Source organism: Giraffa tippelskirchi, chromosome 6, assembly GCF_054371585.1.
Source record: "Giraffa tippelskirchi isolate mGirTip1 chromosome 6, T2T-mGirTip1v1.2.pri, whole genome shotgun sequence".
Classification (NCBI taxonomy): domain Eukaryota; kingdom Metazoa; phylum Chordata; class Mammalia; order Artiodactyla; family Giraffidae; genus Giraffa; species Giraffa tippelskirchi.
The window spans coordinates 94,285,862-94,303,801 of NC_137280.1; the positions used below are offsets into that span (position 1 = coordinate 94,285,862).

Consider the following 17,940-nt stretch of genomic DNA (forward strand, 5'->3'; position numbering starts at 1 on the left):
GCTTCTGCCCACCTACATTTTCCACATTTGCTTTGTCTTGGTTTGTGTGTGTGTGTTACGTACAGAATCGTGGTCAGGTATGAGCACATAGAGAAAGAAACCAGTGGCCACACACACATACACACACACACACACACACACATTTTAACAGAAAAAATTAAAAAGAGAGAAAGAAACCTGTGACCTGAGCTATTTGGAGGAAGGGAAAATTTTCACACCAGTGACATCAAAGGTAGGAAATGGTGTTTCCCTGCTAATGGCAGTGGACAGACACAGGGATGGGGAAGACCCAAGCATACCAGGGCAGGCCCTGGGTACCCCTCAGAGGGCCCGGTCCCTGAGAAGCCAGCTCACTCTGCTGGGAAGCAAGCCAGCCTGTCCCAGGAAGGAGGCCCCAGCTCCGCTAACACCTGGAGGGGACTCTCCAACTGGCCCAGAAAGGCAACCACCAGACAGACACTGGCGTACAAAGGACATCCTGATTCAGGCAGTACACAATTACACAAACAAAGACAGACACACAAACACACCACACATACACACACTGGGACACATAATCACAGATACACAAGAGTAGCCACCAAAGCTAGCCACAGACACACAGAGACACAACAGATACATATTCAGAGCATATACACCCAAGAATATAAGTACACAAAATAACAGACCCACAATCACATGCATACCAAAACAGTGGTGGAGATACACCATACAGGCATACACACAGTCACACACTAAGACATGCCCAGGATGCAATCCTAGACATGCAGCTGCCCAAGCTAGCCACAAGAGCACAAAAGGACAGATCCATGCCCAGAGTCACACATACCCACTAACATATAGCCTGAAAGAGTCTTGAAGGCTCTGGGATATGCATTCAAAGACACACAGTATCAGATGCCCAAAGACCACCAAAGGCACTTAAGTCACACACTGACTGACACAGGCTGACCTGGAAAGACTGGCAAAGACACAAATACAAGGGAGCACAACCAAGGAAACCCAGGTCCCGCCCCCAGGGAACATCCAGGATCTTTGAGCCACCGAAGATCCACCCCCTAGGCTCTCCTTCTGGGGGCCTATCCTCCCCTCCCTCCCTTAAGGAAACTCTGGGTCCCTTTCCTTGGCAGTGTGGGCCGCGGGCGACCCCTGGTGGACCCGGTGCCTCGGTCCAGGGCTTCACGGAATGGGCGGGTGGGAGGAGGGTGTCTAGGCTGAAAGGATGAAACGATGCTTCGGTGTCTACTGAAAAACTCGGAGAAAGGAGCGTGGCAACTGGAAAAGGGAGACACCGGAGCCCGGCTGGAACGGGACCAGACAGGGTCTTGGACGCGGGAACAGGGCGTAGGAAGCAGGAGTGGGACTGAAGACCCTCACCCATCCCCACTCAGTGCAACGCCGGATCCCCGCGGGGATGGTGCTCTGGGGACAGTAAAAACAGGGTAAGCCCGGAGGTGAATTCCCATTGGTCCGCGCCGGACCAATGAGGAGCGGCGAGGGCTCCCGGCGTGGCAGAGAGGGGCAGGGCAGCCGTTGGTGGAGATGGAAGGGTCCCGCCTGCCCAACCAGGCTCTCAGCCGGAGAATGACCACCAGAGAATCGCCCAAGGTCTGCAATCGCCAGCACGGAGACGTCTCTCCCAGGAGGACTCTCGTCAACTCCGATATGACTTTGACCCGCGGGACCCCGAGAAAGGTGGGCTTGCCCCTCGCAGAGCTGCCCCAGTCTCCCAAGCCCCGCTCACTCCCAAGCCCCGCTCACTCCCAAGCCCCACCACTTTCCGGTCGTTCTCCATAAGGCCTTTCCACTTCCCTATCTTTCTCCCAGGCCCCGCCCACTCTCCCGCCCTCGGTATCCCAAGCCCTGCCCACTCATCAGCCCCTCCCACTTTCCTGTCATTCTCCCTAGGCCCCGCCCATTTCCTATCCACCATTGTCCCAAGCCCTGCCCACCCTCCAGTCCCGCCCACTTTCCCGTAAGCTCCGCCCACTTCTAGACCAATTTCCGAGGCCTTGCCCACTCTCCCGGCCCACTCAGTTTTCTACTTTTCTCGGGCCAGCACTGCCCTCTCCCCAGGCTCCGCCCTTTTCTTGTCTCCCTAGTCTGACTTTCCTGGAGACTCCAGTCTGAGTATTTTGTCCTGGGTTACACTTTTCCAGAACTCTCTGCCCCATTCCCAGTCCAGGTCTTTGACCCATCCCCACTCCTAAACTGACTTTCCTGGAGTCCTCCGGTCTCTGAGCATTTTGTCTGAGCACTTAGTCCCCACTCACTTGGTTCCTCTCCACCTTCTTCCAGACCCCACTCAAACTTTCAAGGCCTTACCCCAAAATCAGTCAAGTCCCTTAATGGGATGGGGCTCCCAACTAATGGAGTCAGGGAGGCCTCAGTTTCCTCCGACCCTTAGGCCATCCTCAGGAAGGTCCCACCCCCTTGGCCATTCTCAGGGTTGCCCCGCCTCCTTGGCCATCTGATTACTGGCCTGCAATGGGACCCCTCCCTGCCCACCTTGATCTTCACCGTTCAAACCAGCGTTTCCCCCGCTGTGACCAGATCGTCTCTTGAGTTCTAATCCCAGTCTGGGTGGGCATGCCAACCCCTTCGTTCCCCACAGTCAATCAGCTTACCACATACCGTCTTGGCCTTGCCTGAGTTGGTGGTCCGATACCAGTGCCTGTGGCCCGGAGACCCACGCAGAACACCCCTGTTCCATCCGCTGCCACACACCTGGACTGCCAAGCTGTTGGTGGCTTTGGACTTATTCTGTCTGATGCTGGGTGAGCCCCCTCCCTACCATCCTTGAGCCCCTGCCCCATGTAGACACCCAAGAAGCCTTGGAGGGGGTCTGTCTTCCTGTATGTCTTTATCTGAGATTTGCTAGGCCTGGGGCTGGCTGACTGCCCTAATATGTGTACTTGGGGTGTGTGTCTTCACATTCGTGTCATCAGCATATTTCTGGGATGTCTGGGGTCAATGAGACTCTGTGAAGGGAGCAGAAAGAGACTCTCCACAAGAATGGCTTTCGTGTGCTTACCTGTCATCCTGGATCTGGATGCTGGGGTCAGCATCCAGCTGCGCATCTTTTTGTTTTTTTAGTCTTGCATATGACTTTATGTGCTGTAAGTCTCCTTGAGTTGTGTGTCTGGGTCTGTCTGTGTGTCTGTGGTGGGAGGTATGTTTGTACTGTATATATCTCTGTGTATGTTTTGACTATGTGTATGTTGTTTGCAAGCCCCTGGGTCTATCTGTATGTCTGGGGCTGGTCTGTGTTGCACTTATATCCATGTGAATCTATAATTCTGTGTATGTATGCACATGTGTGCATGTATGCGTGTGTCCCTTTGGGTCCCTGAGTTGCATATCGTATTGCAGTGTTGCATGCTGTATTGGCTTGGGGGGTTGGTGTTCACTGTGGGTGACTCCTATGCATGCACTTGATCTATGGGAGCCTGTGACTATGCATCTGGGGTGGTGGTCCATCCAATGGTATTTGTGTAGCCAGCTTTGTGTCTGGGTCTATATGGGCCTATGTGTATTGTGGGTATATTGTTATATGTCTGTGTGTGTACATCTGAATCTGGGTGTCTGGGTCAGACTGTGTGGTTGTATAATTGCATGTGTCAGATTCTGGGTGTGTGGGTACCCATGTGGCCTGAGCTTGCTTGGGGTCCAGATGTGTGGCTGGCATAGACCAATACCTTCAACTCCCCAGTGGGTAGAACTAGTGACCAAAGCTCCTTTGCTGGGATGCAGAGGCCAGGCTGGGACACTAGCTTGGCCCTTCCAGCCCAGAGAGGGAGCTGAATGGTGAGAGGTTGGGTTCCAGCTGCCTGACTCCACTAGATTTCAGTGGATGACAGAGTCAAGACAGGGAGGGAAGCCTGGTATAGGCTTTTAGAATGAGCAAGCTTACACCTGCTGGAGACAGGCCCTCTGGTCTGCCTGACTTCAGGATAGTAGTGTCAAGTGAGGGGCCCCGGATGCTGCTCATACACAACTTTGCTACCATTTTCTCCCAGTTCGATCAGCCACAGAACCATCCACATAGGCATGAAACATACCCAGATACCAGACACAACCACACACACCAGCGCAACCCACACATCCATGAATACAATGTATAATCTTTGTTTTTCTCTCTCTCATACACAGACATGTATTCATGAGCACCACAAACACCTATTCACACCACATACACATGACACAGACATAGCTATCCATCAGCACACATACACATTCACACACCAAGACATGCAGAGCCACAGTCATACACATATACATGCATACATGAGGACACACACACACACATACGGAAAGAGTGAGCCCTTCCACCCTTATCCCTTCCATCATTATCCTTACCCCTTACCCACCTCATTCCCAAGACCCCACCTGTGAATGGGTCCCTGGGGCTCTGGCCTCCTCTGGCCTCCTGGCCAGACTGTCCTCCCTGCCTATGTCCCCATGTCCAGGCTGTGGAGATGCCTGGAGGACAGACTGGCCAGAAGGCCTAAGGAGAGTCAACCTCAGGTGACTCGTCCATGAGTGGAGTCATCTCCACCCCCTGCAGTCAGCCTCCCTATTGTGCTGAGTGAGACCGGTTTGCTGGAACCCCACATCCAGGGCTTCTTTTGCAATGACACCACCATCCAATACCCCCGGATGGCCCATTACATCATCGAAGACTCAGCACTCATGAAGATGGGCTTCTTCATCTCCATCTTCATGGTAAGAGGCTGGCCACTTTCACCTCAGGCTGTGGTGACACGCTGTGAGCAAGGTCACCCCTTTTTCTGGCAAAATGGGAGCCCCCATGGATTATAGATCTAAAGCAGGAGTAAATACCACCTCTTTTCCTACTGAAATGGGACCCATTTCACTGCTCAATGGCATAAAACCCCTTTCCTTGAGGACCAAGTAAGCCCCCACTTTTGATTTAGTGTGGCAGAAAGAACCCCCTCTCTGCCTTAGGCATGGAACAGGAAGTGCAGCCCCTCTTCCCCCCAGTAGACTGGGAAGCCCCCACGCTTTATGCAGAAAGCAGGAAGCAGCCCTGCCCCCTGGGAAGTTGGGAAACCTCCTCCTTTCAAACATGGAACATCCTGCTTCTTCCTCCTGGTGACAGGGGATGTTCCACAATTTTCCAGCATTTGGGTGGAAGCCTATCCTCTTTTCCTAGTATGACAGGAAGTCCTGCCCTTTTCAGATATGAGACAGGAAATCCTGCCTATGTATGACATAAATTAGGGAGATGTCCCACTTCTTTTCCTGGTATGACAGGAAGTCCTGCCCTTTTTAGATACGGGACAGGAAATGCTGCCTATGTCTGACATAAACTAGGGAGATGTCCCACCTCTTCTCCCGGTGTAACAGGAAGTCCCACTCCTTTCAGATATAGGACAGGAAATCCTACCTATGTCTGACATAAGCTAGGGCCATGCCCTGCCTCTTTTCCTGGTATATCAAAATCCCACCCCCTTTCAGATATGGGCCCCCCCCTTTCCCTGGTGATAAGGGAAAGCCGTATTCCTTGGCTTAGGAGTCTTGCCCATTTCAGACACAAGGGGTGGGAGAAGTCACCCATTTGTGTGCGTGTGATGGAATGAGAAGCCCCACACTATAGGCTGGTTTAGTGGGAAACAACAGCCTCCCTTCCGTATGTGATAAAGCGTGGAGGATTTCCCTCCCTCCTTGCACCCCCTGCCCTCAGCAGTGACCCCCTCACCCATCCACTTCGGCCCCACAGATCAGCCTGGGAGAGCTGATTCGGGTCAGGGGCCTGCAGCTGAACTCGCCAGCCTTCATGAGCAGCGCTTACATGGCCATGATCTACAAGCAGCTGGGCGCCTTCATCTTTGGCGGCCTGGCCAGCTTCTCCCTGACCAGTATCGCCAAGATGACCACAGGTCAACTGCGGCCCCACTTCCTGGCCACGTGCCTGCCTGATCCAACCTCCTTCAACTGTGAGAATGGCTACATCACCAACTACAGCTGCACAGGACTTCCTGAAGATGTCCTCGATGCCAGGCGTGTGGGTGGGCAGGGAGGGGAACCCAGGAGGTGTCCCCACCCTACCCCACCCTACCCCACTCCACCCCCAGCTGATATCCATGCTCCCCCTGCCCATCCCCCAGGAAATCCTTCTATTCTGAGAACGCCTCCTTGGGGATGTACTGCATGGTGTATCTGGTGGTGAGTGTTGGTGGGAGGTAAGCTGCACACCCAGCAAGGCCAGAAAATGCTCCATTGTTCCCCCCACCCCCACCATCCCATGGTCAGTGCCCACAGTGCCAGGCACAGCTCCCACAGAGCTTGTGTGTTCCCCCAGAGTCAGGAGGCAAGAGTGGGGTGGGCCCATCTCCTCTTAAGATTCATTCAGCGTCCTGGTCCCAGAATGGCAACTTGCAAAACCCTCTGTCCCCCCGGCCCCTGCCCCTGCAGCTGGAGAGGGCTCATGCCAGGGTGGGTCTGTGCCCAGGACTGGGCTCCACCAACGACAGCAGGAAGGGAAATCACCCAAGACCCAGCTGAGGTGAAGATCTAAGATTTAGGTAATAAAATGGCAGGAAGGGAAGCCGAGGGGGAGGGGGGAGGTGGAGGGAGTTGCCTCTGGGAAGGAGCCAACAACCCAGGGGCATAGACTTGGGTGGCAGAAGCGGATTAGAGCCAGCCCAAAGCACCCAAGCTCGGTGGTGGGCAGACACAACGACACAGAGGCTCCAGCCACTGGGGCACATGACAGTCACACAGCTGCCTTCACACCAGCAATGTTTTCTTCCTGAAAGACAGCGGATTCAACTGCCAGCTCCCCCAAACCACCCCTGCCCCTTTGTATTTTAAGACAAAGTAATTACAGCTTCCTGTAGTGATAAAAGCACAGGGTTTTGGAGGTGGAATTTACATGCTCTATTCCCAGCCTCAACTTTTGTGTAACATTGGGTGAGACCTTGAACCTCAATCTCCTCATCTGTATGGAAATAGCACTTGCCTCCTAGGGTTGCGATTTCATGAGTTAACACATAGATGAGCTGATACCCTCAGAGCACTTAGAACAGGATCTGGCCTAAAGGTCACTATTAATCATTAATAACAAGCAAAACAGACTCCCTTCGTCCCTGGGATGGGGTGGTCGTTGGGGTACTGGATGCACACCAACATGCCAACGTGCACAGACAGACCACACACAACTCAGGCCGGCCTTGCTCTGATTTTTGGATGGAGTGGATAATTTGGTGAACAGAATATTCTGGATTTCGGGGAATTCCCCCACCTCTTAAGTGTCCCTCAAATGCCCACAGTTGATCTCTCCCTGAAACACACAAGCACCACTGTCCCGTTCTTCTTGCTTATCTCAAGGAAGTAAATTTCACCTGATGGAATTTTTTTTTCTGTTTTCCATTTCAAAATCAAGAGCCCAAACTCTGCCCCTTGAGGGTTCGCTGATGAGGCCGACCTGCTTTGATTGGAGACCTGACCCTGGCAGGAAGTGGCAGTGCCCACTCACAGCATGAGCCTACCTGAAGGGTCTCACCTGACTCTTAGGAAATCATTCACCACCTAACAATTCTCCCAATGCTAACATGTAGTTAAAAGCACAAAGTTCTCTTACAGTGATGGACACAGCTCCTACCCTCTTTAGAAGCTGAAATACATCTCCATACAAAACTGGCAGGTTCAGATAGAAAACACGGATGGGCACAAAAATGCAGCCCCAGGGTGGAGTCCCTCTGATTACCCTCTCCCAGGGTTTCAAGGTACTGCCACCCGCCTTCCAGCTCTACGTACAGGCCGTTTCCTGGGGACAGAAAATCTGGCTCTTACGGCCCACCATCCAGCTCCTTTTCTTGTCCCTGGCTCTGTTGACTGGCTACATCCGGGTCTTGGACCACTGGCACCACCCCTACGATGTTTTCTTCGGCTACTTGCAGGGAGCTTTGATGGCTTTCTGGGTAGTAAGTGATGCTGTGGGGCACGTGGGTACTGGGAGGGTCTGCTTGTCTGGGAGCCCTTGGGTATGCCTGGCACTCCTCATCTCCCAGGAAGGGAGTGCAGGAGAGGCCAGACTGGAGTGGGAGAATGGCCATGGAATGAAGGTGATGTCAGCCCACCACAACCTCTCTTGGCTTCATCCCTGCAGGTTTTCTACATCTCAGGCAATGCCAAGTCCCAGGAGCTCCAGGTGCTAGAAGACTACCTATGCTCTGCGTGCCACTTTCCTCCCCACTTCCCCTCTCTGTGTTACTCCCCTGAGGACCCTCGGGGAACCCGAGGCATGCCCTGACGCAGAGAAAGACAGAGGGCACCCTCTGCTTTCTAGGGCCTGAGCTCCCCAGGGTGGCTGTCCCTTCCCAGGTGGGCTAGTCCAGGAAGCCCCACCTGTTTGGAGCTCAGTCCTGACCCCAGATCAGCCCTGCCCTGGACAAGTGGTGACACAGGAAGTCCCATTTTCCTGGGGCTGAACCCCAAATTAGCCCCTCCCAGCAGGGCCACTTCCACTTTTATGTTTTTATGTTTTCTTGCTATATTAAAGAATGAAATGCCAACACCAGATTTATGAATTCTTGAGAGATATTAACATGGATTGATAGACTTTGTATATCAATCCGGGAACCATGTCCCAGGGATCGATTATAACAACATCTGATAATCTTGAAAGTCTCAGTCAGGTTTCTCGACTTTGGTTATTGCCGTTGGTTTTCAGGGCCAGATAACTCTTTGCTGCAGTGGCCATTTCAGTGCACTGTAGGCCAGTGAGCAGCCCCCCATAGACTCCACCCACTGGGTGCCAGTCACAACCCCAGGTTGTAATGGAGGGGGAGTCACCCCCAGCTGAAAATTTCTGGGTTAGGAGATTCTGTGGAGCTCCCCCAAGAGACTGCGCTCCATACTTATCTGACCTACTGAAGTCCCAGGATGCTACACACATTTAAATCACAGAGAGAAGAAGTAATTCACAGATCCTGGGGTGAGGGTGAGGGGGGGTCACCCCATTTGTATGATCTGATCCATCAGGAATTTATTTTGGTGTCTTCTTGTTGTGTTAGTCATTCAGTCATGACCGACTCTTTGCTACCCCATGTACTGTAGCCTGCCAGGCTCCTCTGCTCCTTTGAAAATTCTTTGCCTGGAATTTTCCAGGCAAGAATACTGAAGTGGCTTGCCCTTTCCTTCTCCAGGGGATCTTCCCTAACCAGAGATCAAACCCAGGTCTCCTGCATTGCTCTAGTGTCTAGTGTGAACCTAAAGATCCAACTCAATTTTGTTTTATTCTCGAATAATTAACACAGGATTTCTTAGCCTTGAACAGCAGTCCCCAACCTTTTTGGCACCAGAGACTGGTTTCGTAGAAGACAATTTTTCCATGGACCAGGGCGGGTCGGGGGAACGTCTGGGGGCAAGTCAAGCACATTACATTTCTTGTGCACTTTATTTCTATTACTATTACATCAGCTCCACCTCAGATCATCAGGCATTAGACCCTGGGGGTTGGGGATTGATCCCTGGCCTTGAGCCCTATTGATATTTGGACCAGATAATTCTTTTTTTTTTTTTTTTACTTTCCATTTCTAGTATTTTCTTTTCTTTTGTGTACATGTTTTCCCCTTCCAGAACCCCCCTCCTCCCTCCCTCCCCATCTCATCCCTCTGGGTCATCCCGGTGCACCAGCCCCGGGCACCCTGTATCATGCATTGAACCTGGACTGGCGATTCGTTTCACATATGATAATTTACATGCTTCCATGCCATTCTCCCATATCATCCCTCCCTTGCCCTCTCCTATAGAGTCCATAATACTGTTCTATTTATCTGTGTCTCTTTTGGTGTCTTGCATACAGGGTTATTTTTACCGATTGACTAAATACCATATATATGTGTTAGTATACTGTACTGGTGTTTTTCTTTCTGGCTTACTTCACTCTGTATAATAGGCTCCAGTTTCATCCACCTCATTAGAACTGATTTGAATGTATTCTTTTTAATGGCTGAGTAATATTCCATTGTGTATATGTACCACATGGACCAGATAATTCTTATAGTGGAGGGAGACTGTCCTGTCTGTGCACCCTAGAATGCTCAGCAACACCCTCTTCCTAGGTGCCCGTAGCACGCACACACACCACTTAGGCATAACTAAAAAAGTCCCCAGACATTGCCAAGTGTCCCTGCCCTGTGGAGAACCACAAAATCGGAAGCCACTGGTGAGAACTGTGAGGTCCCAGCCCTTCCATGGGCCTGGCCAACCCCACCTCTACCCCGAAGTAGCCAGAAGCCACCAAGGATGTGGAGGCTTCCTGAGATGTAAGAGTGGGAGGCTGCCAGCAGAAGCCGGCCCCAAGAGGGGCAGCACAGGAAGTCTAGCCCAGTGTCACAATAGTAACTGTAATACCAATAGCTACAACTTATTGTTCACTCTGCCGGGGGACCCTGGGGCTGGCTTTCAGACCCTCCCAACTGCCTAGAGGGCAGGCATTCTGGACGGCTCCATCTTGCAGGAAATTCAGCAGGGGGAGGCCAAGTGACCTGTGCAAGGTCATGTACTAATTAGAAATGCAAAGGCAGGGCGATGACTTGTAATAAATAGTAACAATGAAACAGGGAGGTGCCGAGCTGGCGGGAGCAAGGCAGCCCCCCACCTCGGAGGGGCCCTCTATTCCCCTACAATTTGTAATCCAGCTACAAGTCTTAATCACTGATGTTCGATCCCAGGCAACGCTGAGGATGACCCACCTGCGATAGACTCAGAGCCCAACAGAGGTGTCCGGGGGGAGCGCACAGTACCCCCCCCCCAACACTCACACACACCTCCGTCGGCTTCCAGAAGCATCCGGAGTCAAACATGGAAGGCAAATCGTGGTTTTACTTACTACGCAGCATCAACAGAAGTCCAGCAGGCACCGACCGCCTCCCACCTCCCCAAACAGTCGGCTCCTCGGGAGCGGCCAGTTCGGCCCCCACCACAAGCCCTCGTGGTTAAGGCGAGGGTTTCTGGACAATGACAACGAAACGGGATGGGAAGGGAGGCTTGGGCCGGAGAAACTGAGGCAGGGTCGTTCGCGGCGGGGGCGGGAGCGGGGAGAGGCTGCATGTTTACCCGGCTCTCTCCCTCCCTCTCCGCCACCCCATCCCCCTTCCCGCCCTATCCCTGCAAATCCCAGGCTGCCCGGCAGTGCTGGTGGCGGGAGGGGTGGGATGGAGGGAGAGGGTACTGAGGGCGCCCGAGAGGCCTCGCCCCCACTGCCTGGAGTTGGGGGAGAAAGGGGGTCCAGCGCATCTCACTCCCGGGAGGTGTCTAGGCGGCAAGGGGAGGGATATCCTTCCCTCCCCGCACCCTCCGTCCCGGGGCGGGACCAGGGGGCGGAGCGGGCCGGTGACCGGGCCGTGACGCGAGCCCCGCCTGTTCATATAGAGGCGCCCCGGGGGCAGAGGGACCGTGCTTTGCCGCCGCCTTTGCCGCCGCAGTTCGCAGCATCAGCACCAGCGCCGTCGCGTCCAGCATCAGCGCCACCGCCATGCGGGAGATTGTGCACCTGCAGGCCGGCCAGTGCGGCAACCAGATTGGAGCCAAGGTGCGCGGGGGGACCGAGCCCTGGGATGATGCCGAGCGCGATCCACTGAGCCCCGCAGAGCTCCTCCACCAAGGGCCTGTGAGGGGACCAGGTCCCCCAGGAAGCCAGCACCCCAGGGACGGTGGGGGAGGGGCGCGAAGGGCAGGGCCAAGCTGGGAAACAAAGAACTGATGGGGGTGGGGCCCGGCCTTCTGTCCGCTCGCCACAGCTGGTTTCACAGCTGGCCCTCTGGCCCCTCCACACGCACAAAGAGACCCCGCCCCTGCCCGCGGCAGCAGCCAGGGAGAGCTGCCCCCACCGGCCGTCTTGGCTGGGGTGTTGAATCTGCTTCACCCCGCCCCCACCTCTCCCTACTTGCTGCCTCATCCTCGCCTGCCCACTCTGCGTCCCGGCCCCCCACTCACCTTGCTGGGGGACAGGTGGCAGCCAGGGAGGTGACTGGGGATCCTGAGCTCAGAAGACGGAGGTGGGGGAAGGCCTGGACATTGACTCCCCCTTCTTGGTCCTTTCTTCCTCCCCCTCTCTAGTTTTGGGAGGTGATCAGTGATGAGCATGGCATTGATCCCACGGGCACATACCACGGGGACAGTGACCTCCAGCTGGAGAGAATCAACGTGTACTACAATGAGGCCACTGGTAAGGGGGCAGAGGCACCTGGCCAGCGTGGGGGTGGACAGGGCCTGGGAGGGGACTGGATGCTGGTTCCTGGAGTTGACCAAGCTGCTGTCCATCTGCTTCTCTGCAGGAGGAAATTACGTGCCCAGAGCTGTCCTGGTGGACCTTGAGCCAGGCACCATGGACTCTGTCCGCTCTGGCCCCTTCGGCCAGATCTTTCGTCCTGACAATTTTGTGTTTGGTGAGTCACCGTGAGGCACAGGCAGGGAAGCGCCCCCCTCCCCCCCAATTCTTTCACTTCCACATGCTTGGTGAAAATTCTCTGCTAGCGTCTAGACTGAGGAACTCAGAGCCCAACGGGGAAAGTGGATACACAGGCCACTGTGGGAACCCAGGGGAGGCATCTGACACAACAGGCGAAGTGCAGCATAGAGAAGGCTTCCCAGAGGAGGTGGCATTTTAATTTAACCGATGGACCTGAGCCAGACTGCAGCGTTCAGATCCCAGCTCTGCCACTTCATGCAGTCGACAAATACTTATTAAGCATCTACTGTATACCCCAGGCCCTACTGTACCCACCCTGGGAATATAGCCAAGAACAAAACAAACAAAGCTCTCTGTCCACCCCTACAGCTGACATCCTGCTGGAGGGAGCTAGGAAGATAAATAAATGGGAAGAGAAGAAAAAAAAAAGTCAAACTCAATCACTGATTGAATCCACTGGGTGATTTTGGACAGGCCCTACAATCTTCCTGTGCCTCAGTCTCTTCATCTTTAAAACAGGGTTAATATGGAGACTTACTTTTCAAGACTGTGAGGCTTAAAGCCACTAATATGTATAAGGAACTCAGAACAATGCCTAGCACAGAGGAAAAAATACATAAGCATTTAATGTTTTGTTGTAGGTTTTATTATCAGTATCACTCTTGATGATGTCTTCAACCTAAAAGATGAGTGGGACTTGGGCTGGCCAAAGGGCAGTGAAAAGAGGAAATGTGTGCAAGACAGAGGGAACAGCATAGGCAAAGACAATGGACACATTTGCAGCCCTCAAGTTCAAGGGCCATGCACACACTGAACAACCTTCTAGGAAAGCTTTCCTCATACTCGGTCAAGCTTCCCAGGGACTTCCCAGGTGGCGCTAGTGGTAAAGAACCCACCTGCCAATGCAGGAGACATGAGAGACCTGGGTTCAATCCTTGGGTCGAGAAGATCCCCTGGAAGAGGGCATGGCACCCCACTCCAGTATTCTTGCCTGGAGAATCCCATGGACAGAGGAGCCTGGCAGGCTACAGTCCATAGGGTTGCAAAGAGTCAGACATGACTGAGGCAACTTAGCACATGCACTAGGTCAAGCTAAATGCACACCCACACCTGACTTCAGAGCCCAGGCTCTCCCTCCCCCCAGCACCTCTCCTCCTTAGTACACAGTAGTTTAATCTGGAGTCTAGGGATTGACAGGACAAGCTGTGTGACCTTGGACAAGTGACTTCCCCTCTCTGATTGGAGAAAGATTCAGGAAGATAAAGATGATTGTGTGTGGGTAGGGCTCACCATAAGTCCTCAGGAAATGGCTATGGAGAGACTACATGAGGTTGGCCAAAGGATGTGAGGGATTCTTGGATGATCAAGAGTGGCTCCAGTCTGGCCAAAAGATTCTATGGCCTCTGAGAAATGAGGTAGGGGAGGTGGTGGTAAAAGTGTGGTCTCAGAAGTCAGACCACCACTTCAAATCCTTTTCTTTTGGAGGAGGTGACATTGGACAGAGACTTGAAGAGAGTTTCAGTCACGGGAATACCTGAGAGGGAGAGCATTCCAGGCAGCCGCAACAGCACCAGCAGGTGCAATGGCCCTGGGGCAGGAACAGTGAGGAGGCCCATGTGACTGGAGCAGAGTGAGCAGGGAGGAGGAGAGGACAGAGAGGGGATGGCGCAGGTTTTGTAGGACCTTGTTTGTTGCTGGGAAGACTGGTTTTTATCCCAGGGAGATGGGAGCCCTGGAGGGGCAGCGGGCAGAGGAGGGGTGGCACCTGACACGGGTTTTCACAGGCGCCCTCTAGTGGCTTCAAGGAGAACAGATTGTGGAGAGGCTGTGGGCTGCCGCTGGGGGAACCAGTGCAGAAGCCACTGTTCTGATCCAGATGACTGATAAGGGGGCTGGACCAGGTTGGAAGCAGAGAAGGGGGCAAGAAGAAATATTACCAGTTCACAAAAATACCAGCTGATAGTCTAATCCTAATCCTTCTCCTCTGGAGCTTGCATTCTCCTGCAAGATTACAGACAATAAGTATAATTAATAATTTTTTTAAAAAAAAGAACAAGTTTATCAGTGCTATGGAGAAAAATCAAGTATGGAAGAGGAATTAGAAATGGGGAGGATTTGCAGTTGTATCGATTGGTCAGGCAGAGCCTCGAAATCTAAAGGAGAGGAAAGAGGGAGGAGCCATGTATGTATCTGAGGGAACAGCACTCCAGGCAGGGAGTACAGCCCATGCCAAGGCCCTTGGGCAGGACCAGGCTCAGTGTGTTGGAGGAACAGCCAGGAGGCCTGTGTGTCTAGAGAGGAATGAGCGAGGGGGAGAGAGGGAGGAGGGAAGGGTATTGGGGAGGGGGGCAGTGGACCAGAGAGGTCATACAGGACCTTGTGGGAATCAGGGAGGATTGGAGCTTTTACTGAAAGAGAGAGGAACTGGGGGTGGTTTTGAGCTAAGGTGGAACATGATTTAGGTTTCATCAGAATCCATCTAGCCAGGACATCCCTGGTGGTCCAATGGCTAAGACTCCGTGCTCCCAATGCAGAGGGCCCAGGTTCAATCCCTGGTCAGGAAACTGAGATCCCACATGCTGAAACTGACTGTGCAGCCAAATAAATAAAAATAATTCTTTCCAAAAAAAATATCCTTCTAGCTACTGGGTGAAGGGAAGCAAGAATGGAACCCAAAAGAACAATTCATAATAAATAGTAATAATAATAATTTTCTTATAATGATTTAACTACTAGATGACTGGGGGTGGGGTGGAGCATGGGATTTCCCCATATCAGCCTCCCTTTCCTTCTTCAGGCCAGTCTGGAGCCGGCAACAACTGGGCCAAAGGCCACTACACAGAGGGCGCCGAACTGGTGGATGCCGTCCTGGACGTGGTTCGGAAGGAGGCTGAGAGTTGTGACTGCCTGCAGGGCTTCCAGCTGACCCACTCGCTGGGCGGGGGAACAGGGTCTGGAATGGGGACCCTCCTCATCAGCAAGATCCGCGAGGAATTCCCCGACCGCATCATGAACACCTTCAGTGTGGTGCCCTCACCCAAGGTGTCGGACACGGTGGTTGAGCCCTACAACGCCACCCTGTCCGTACACCAGCTGGTGGAGAACACCGATGAGACCTACTGCATCGACAATGAAGCGCTGTATGACATCTGCTTCCGCACCCTGAAACTGACCACCCCCACCTACGGGGACCTCAACCACCTGGTGTCGGCCACCATGAGCGGGGTCACCACCTGCCTGCGCTTCCCAGGCCAGCTCAACGCCGACCTGCGCAAGCTGGCTGTGAACATGGTGCCCTTCCCACGCCTGCACTTCTTCATGCCCGGCTTCGCCCCACTGACCAGCCGGGGCAGCCAGCAGTACAGGGCACTGACCGTCCCCGAGCTGACCCAGCAGATGTTCGATGCCAAGAACATGATGGCCGCGTGCGACCCACGCCACGGCCGCTACCTGACCGTGGCTGCTGTGTTCCGGGGCCGCATGTCCATGAAGGAGGTGGATGAGCAGATGCTGAGCGTGCAGAGCAAGAACAGCAGCTACTTCGTGGAGTGGATCCCCAACAACGTGAAGACGGCCGTGTGCGACATCCCGCCCCGCGGCCTGAAGATGGCCGCCACCTTCATCGGCAACAGCACAGCCATCCAGGAGCTGTTCAAGCGCATCTCAGAGCAGTTCACAGCCATGTTCCGGCGCAAGGCCTTCCTGCACTGGTACACGGGTGAGGGCATGGACGAGATGGAGTTCACTGAGGCCGAGAGCAACATGAACGACCTGGTGTCCGAGTACCAGCAGTACCAGGACGCCACGGCCGAGGAAGGGGAGTTTGAGGAGGAGGCCGAGGAGGAGGTGGCCTAGGGCACCTCCATCACTTCACCTCCACACCCTACTAGGAGGCTAACCTTTGACCGCCCAGAATCCCCACTTCACCTCCCAGCCTGACTCACGTCTGACCCTACGACCTTGCACCTCTTCCCCTGGCCAACCGTTGACCCTTGAGCCCCACTTTATCCCCACCTTGAGCTCTCCCACATTGAACACCCCCCCAAGAGCCCTGCTTCACCTCCGACCCCACAAGTCCCACCTTTAATTCCGTGATCCCTCCTTCACCCCTGACCTCTCCACCTTTGACTTCCCCTCAAGCCCCCCCCCGCCCCCCTTTACACCCACAGACCTATAAACCCTGACTTATTTGCCCCCTCCCTCTGAGCCTCGCCTCTCTTCTCCCAATGTGCCTCACCTTTTACCCCACAAGTCCCACCCACCCTCTAATCCCTCCTTCGCTCTGGATCCCCTGAGCCCCACTTCTCTAAATTCACTCCCCTCAGCTCCTGCCAACTTTGGCTTTTCAAGGGTGCTGCTGGGGAGAAAGAAGCCCTGGAGCATGTGGGCAAGAGAGGCTGTTCCCTGACCTTCCCCACTGCCTCACTCTCAATAAATTAATTGTCCTGCCATGTTTCTGCCAAGTGTATTTTTCATCGCCCCTCCTCTCCCTGTGGGATGGAGTTGGGAGCTGAAGGGACTTTTAATCTGGGGGTGGACAGTGATTTCAGAGTCAGACCAGATTATGCTACCAACTCACCCTCTAGTGTTGAGCAAGATGCTTGCCCTCTGAGCCTCGATTGCCTCACCTGTAAAATGGGCTCATGTTTTCTCCCCATGCCACAGCTCAAGGACTTTTGTAAGGACTCAGGGCACAGTACCTGGTACTGGGTGGGTGCTTAGTGATGGAGGTGCTACCACTCTCTGTGGGGCATCTTGCAAGTATGGAAAGTTGAAAGGGGAACCTCTAGGAAAGGATGCTGGGGAGATGGTAGCCGTGGGTAGTGCCTCAGGGGCAGTCCTGCCAGGATAATGGTCACTAACACTGTGAAGCACTTTGATGGCCTGATACATGTCTTACAACCCTCACACCAACCCTGTAAGATCTGAGCTTTTAGAAAATTCCCTGGTTCTGGATGCAGTTTCTACCAATGAACTTAATCAAACTTCCCTGGTAGCTCAGCTGATAAAAAAAATCTGCCTGCTATGCAGGAGACCCCAGTTCAATTCCTGGGTCAGGAAAATCCCTGGAGGAGGGCATGGCAACCCACTCCAGTATTCTTGCCTGGAAACACTCCATGGACAAAGGAGCCTGCCTGGTGGGCTACAGTCCATGGGGTCGCAAAGAGTCGGACATGACTGAGCAACTAAGCACAGTTAGCACGATGAATCTAATTGCCTCTGGATGATCCAGAGGTTAGGACTCCTTGCTTTCACTGCACAAGGTTCAATCCCTGGTTGGGGAACTAAGATCCCACAAGCTGCATGGCATGACCAAAAAAACAAAGATTTGAGCTTTTAGACAGTGTATCAGTTAGCTTTTGCTGCATACGAACTAACCCACCAAAAATTTAGGGGCTTAAAGCAACAGCAATTTTTTTAATTTTGCTCCCAAATCTGCAGTTTGGGCAGGGCTTGGAAAGGTAGCTTATTGGTGCTCCCTGTGGCATCAGCTACAG

General features: G+C 53.5%; 2 protein-coding genes across 20 annotated transcripts; both read left to right on the top strand.

Annotated features, from left to right (window-relative positions):
• Positions 1-1,513: 1,513 nt before the first annotated feature.
• On the top strand, positions 1,514-10,764 carry LOC145509871 (phospholipid phosphatase 3-like). Of its 8 annotated transcripts, none has more exons than XR_014056509.1 (8): positions 1,514-1,695; positions 2,615-2,777; positions 4,568-4,725; positions 5,744-6,024; positions 6,132-6,189; positions 6,439-6,548; positions 7,773-7,949; positions 8,135-8,540. XR_014056509.1 is itself a non-coding variant. In XM_081499356.1 (8 exons), the coding sequence occupies exons 1-8, from the start codon at positions 1,543-1,545 to the stop codon at positions 8,276-8,278; spliced, it is 1,227 nt and encodes a 408-aa protein (XP_081355482.1). In that variant the 5' UTR covers positions 1,514-1,542; the 3' UTR covers positions 8,279-8,540. The 8 variants fall into 8 exon arrangements, 5 of the variants coding, with proteins under 5 accessions (XP_081355482.1, XP_081355483.1, XP_081355485.1 ...); XR_014056510.1 differs by having other exon boundaries at positions 7,773-7,946; XM_081499356.1 differs by having other exon boundaries at positions 5,744-6,026; positions 6,439-6,529.
• A 638-nt stretch (positions 10,765-11,402) lies between these two features.
• TUBB4A (tubulin beta 4A class IVa) lies at positions 11,403-16,893 on the top strand. 12 transcript variants are annotated; one of them, XM_081499346.1, is made up of 5 exons: positions 11,403-11,563; positions 12,091-12,199; positions 12,309-12,419; positions 15,240-15,393; positions 15,466-16,893. In XM_081499346.1, exons 1-5 carry the CDS (start codon positions 11,507-11,509, stop codon positions 16,295-16,297), a joined length of 1,263 nt encoding a protein of 420 aa, XP_081355472.1. In that variant the 5' UTR covers positions 11,403-11,506; the 3' UTR covers positions 16,298-16,893. The 12 variants fall into 12 exon arrangements, 11 of the variants coding, with proteins under 11 accessions (XP_081355472.1, XP_081355477.1, XP_081355479.1 ...); XM_081499351.1 differs by having other exon boundaries at positions 15,240-15,362; positions 15,609-16,893; XM_081499353.1 differs by having other exon boundaries at positions 15,240-15,356; positions 15,693-16,893.
• The last annotated feature ends 1,047 nt before the right edge of the window (positions 16,894-17,940 follow it).

Coding starts and splice junctions, on each gene's coding strand:
- LOC145509871 (XM_081499356.1), top strand. CDS start 1,543: ATGGAAGGGTCCCGCCTGCCCAACCAGGCTCTCAGCCGGAGAATGACC. Junction 1,696..2,614: donor CCCGCGGGACCCCGAGAAAG/GTGGGCTTGCCC, acceptor CGTTCCCCACAG/TCAATCAGCTTACCACATAC. Junction 2,778..4,567: donor CTTATTCTGTCTGATGCTGG/GTGAGCCCCCTC, acceptor CACCCCCTGCAG/TCAGCCTCCCTATTGTGCTG.
- TUBB4A (XM_081499344.1), top strand. CDS start 11,507: ATGCGGGAGATTGTGCACCTGCAGGCCGGCCAGTGCGGCAACCAGATT. Junction 11,564..12,090: donor GCAACCAGATTGGAGCCAAG/GTGCGCGGGGGG, acceptor CCCCCTCTCTAG/TTTTGGGAGGTGATCAGTGA. Junction 12,420..15,239: donor TCCTGACAATTTTGTGTTTG/GTGAGTCACCGT, acceptor TTCCTTCTTCAG/GCCAGTCTGGAGCCGGCAAC.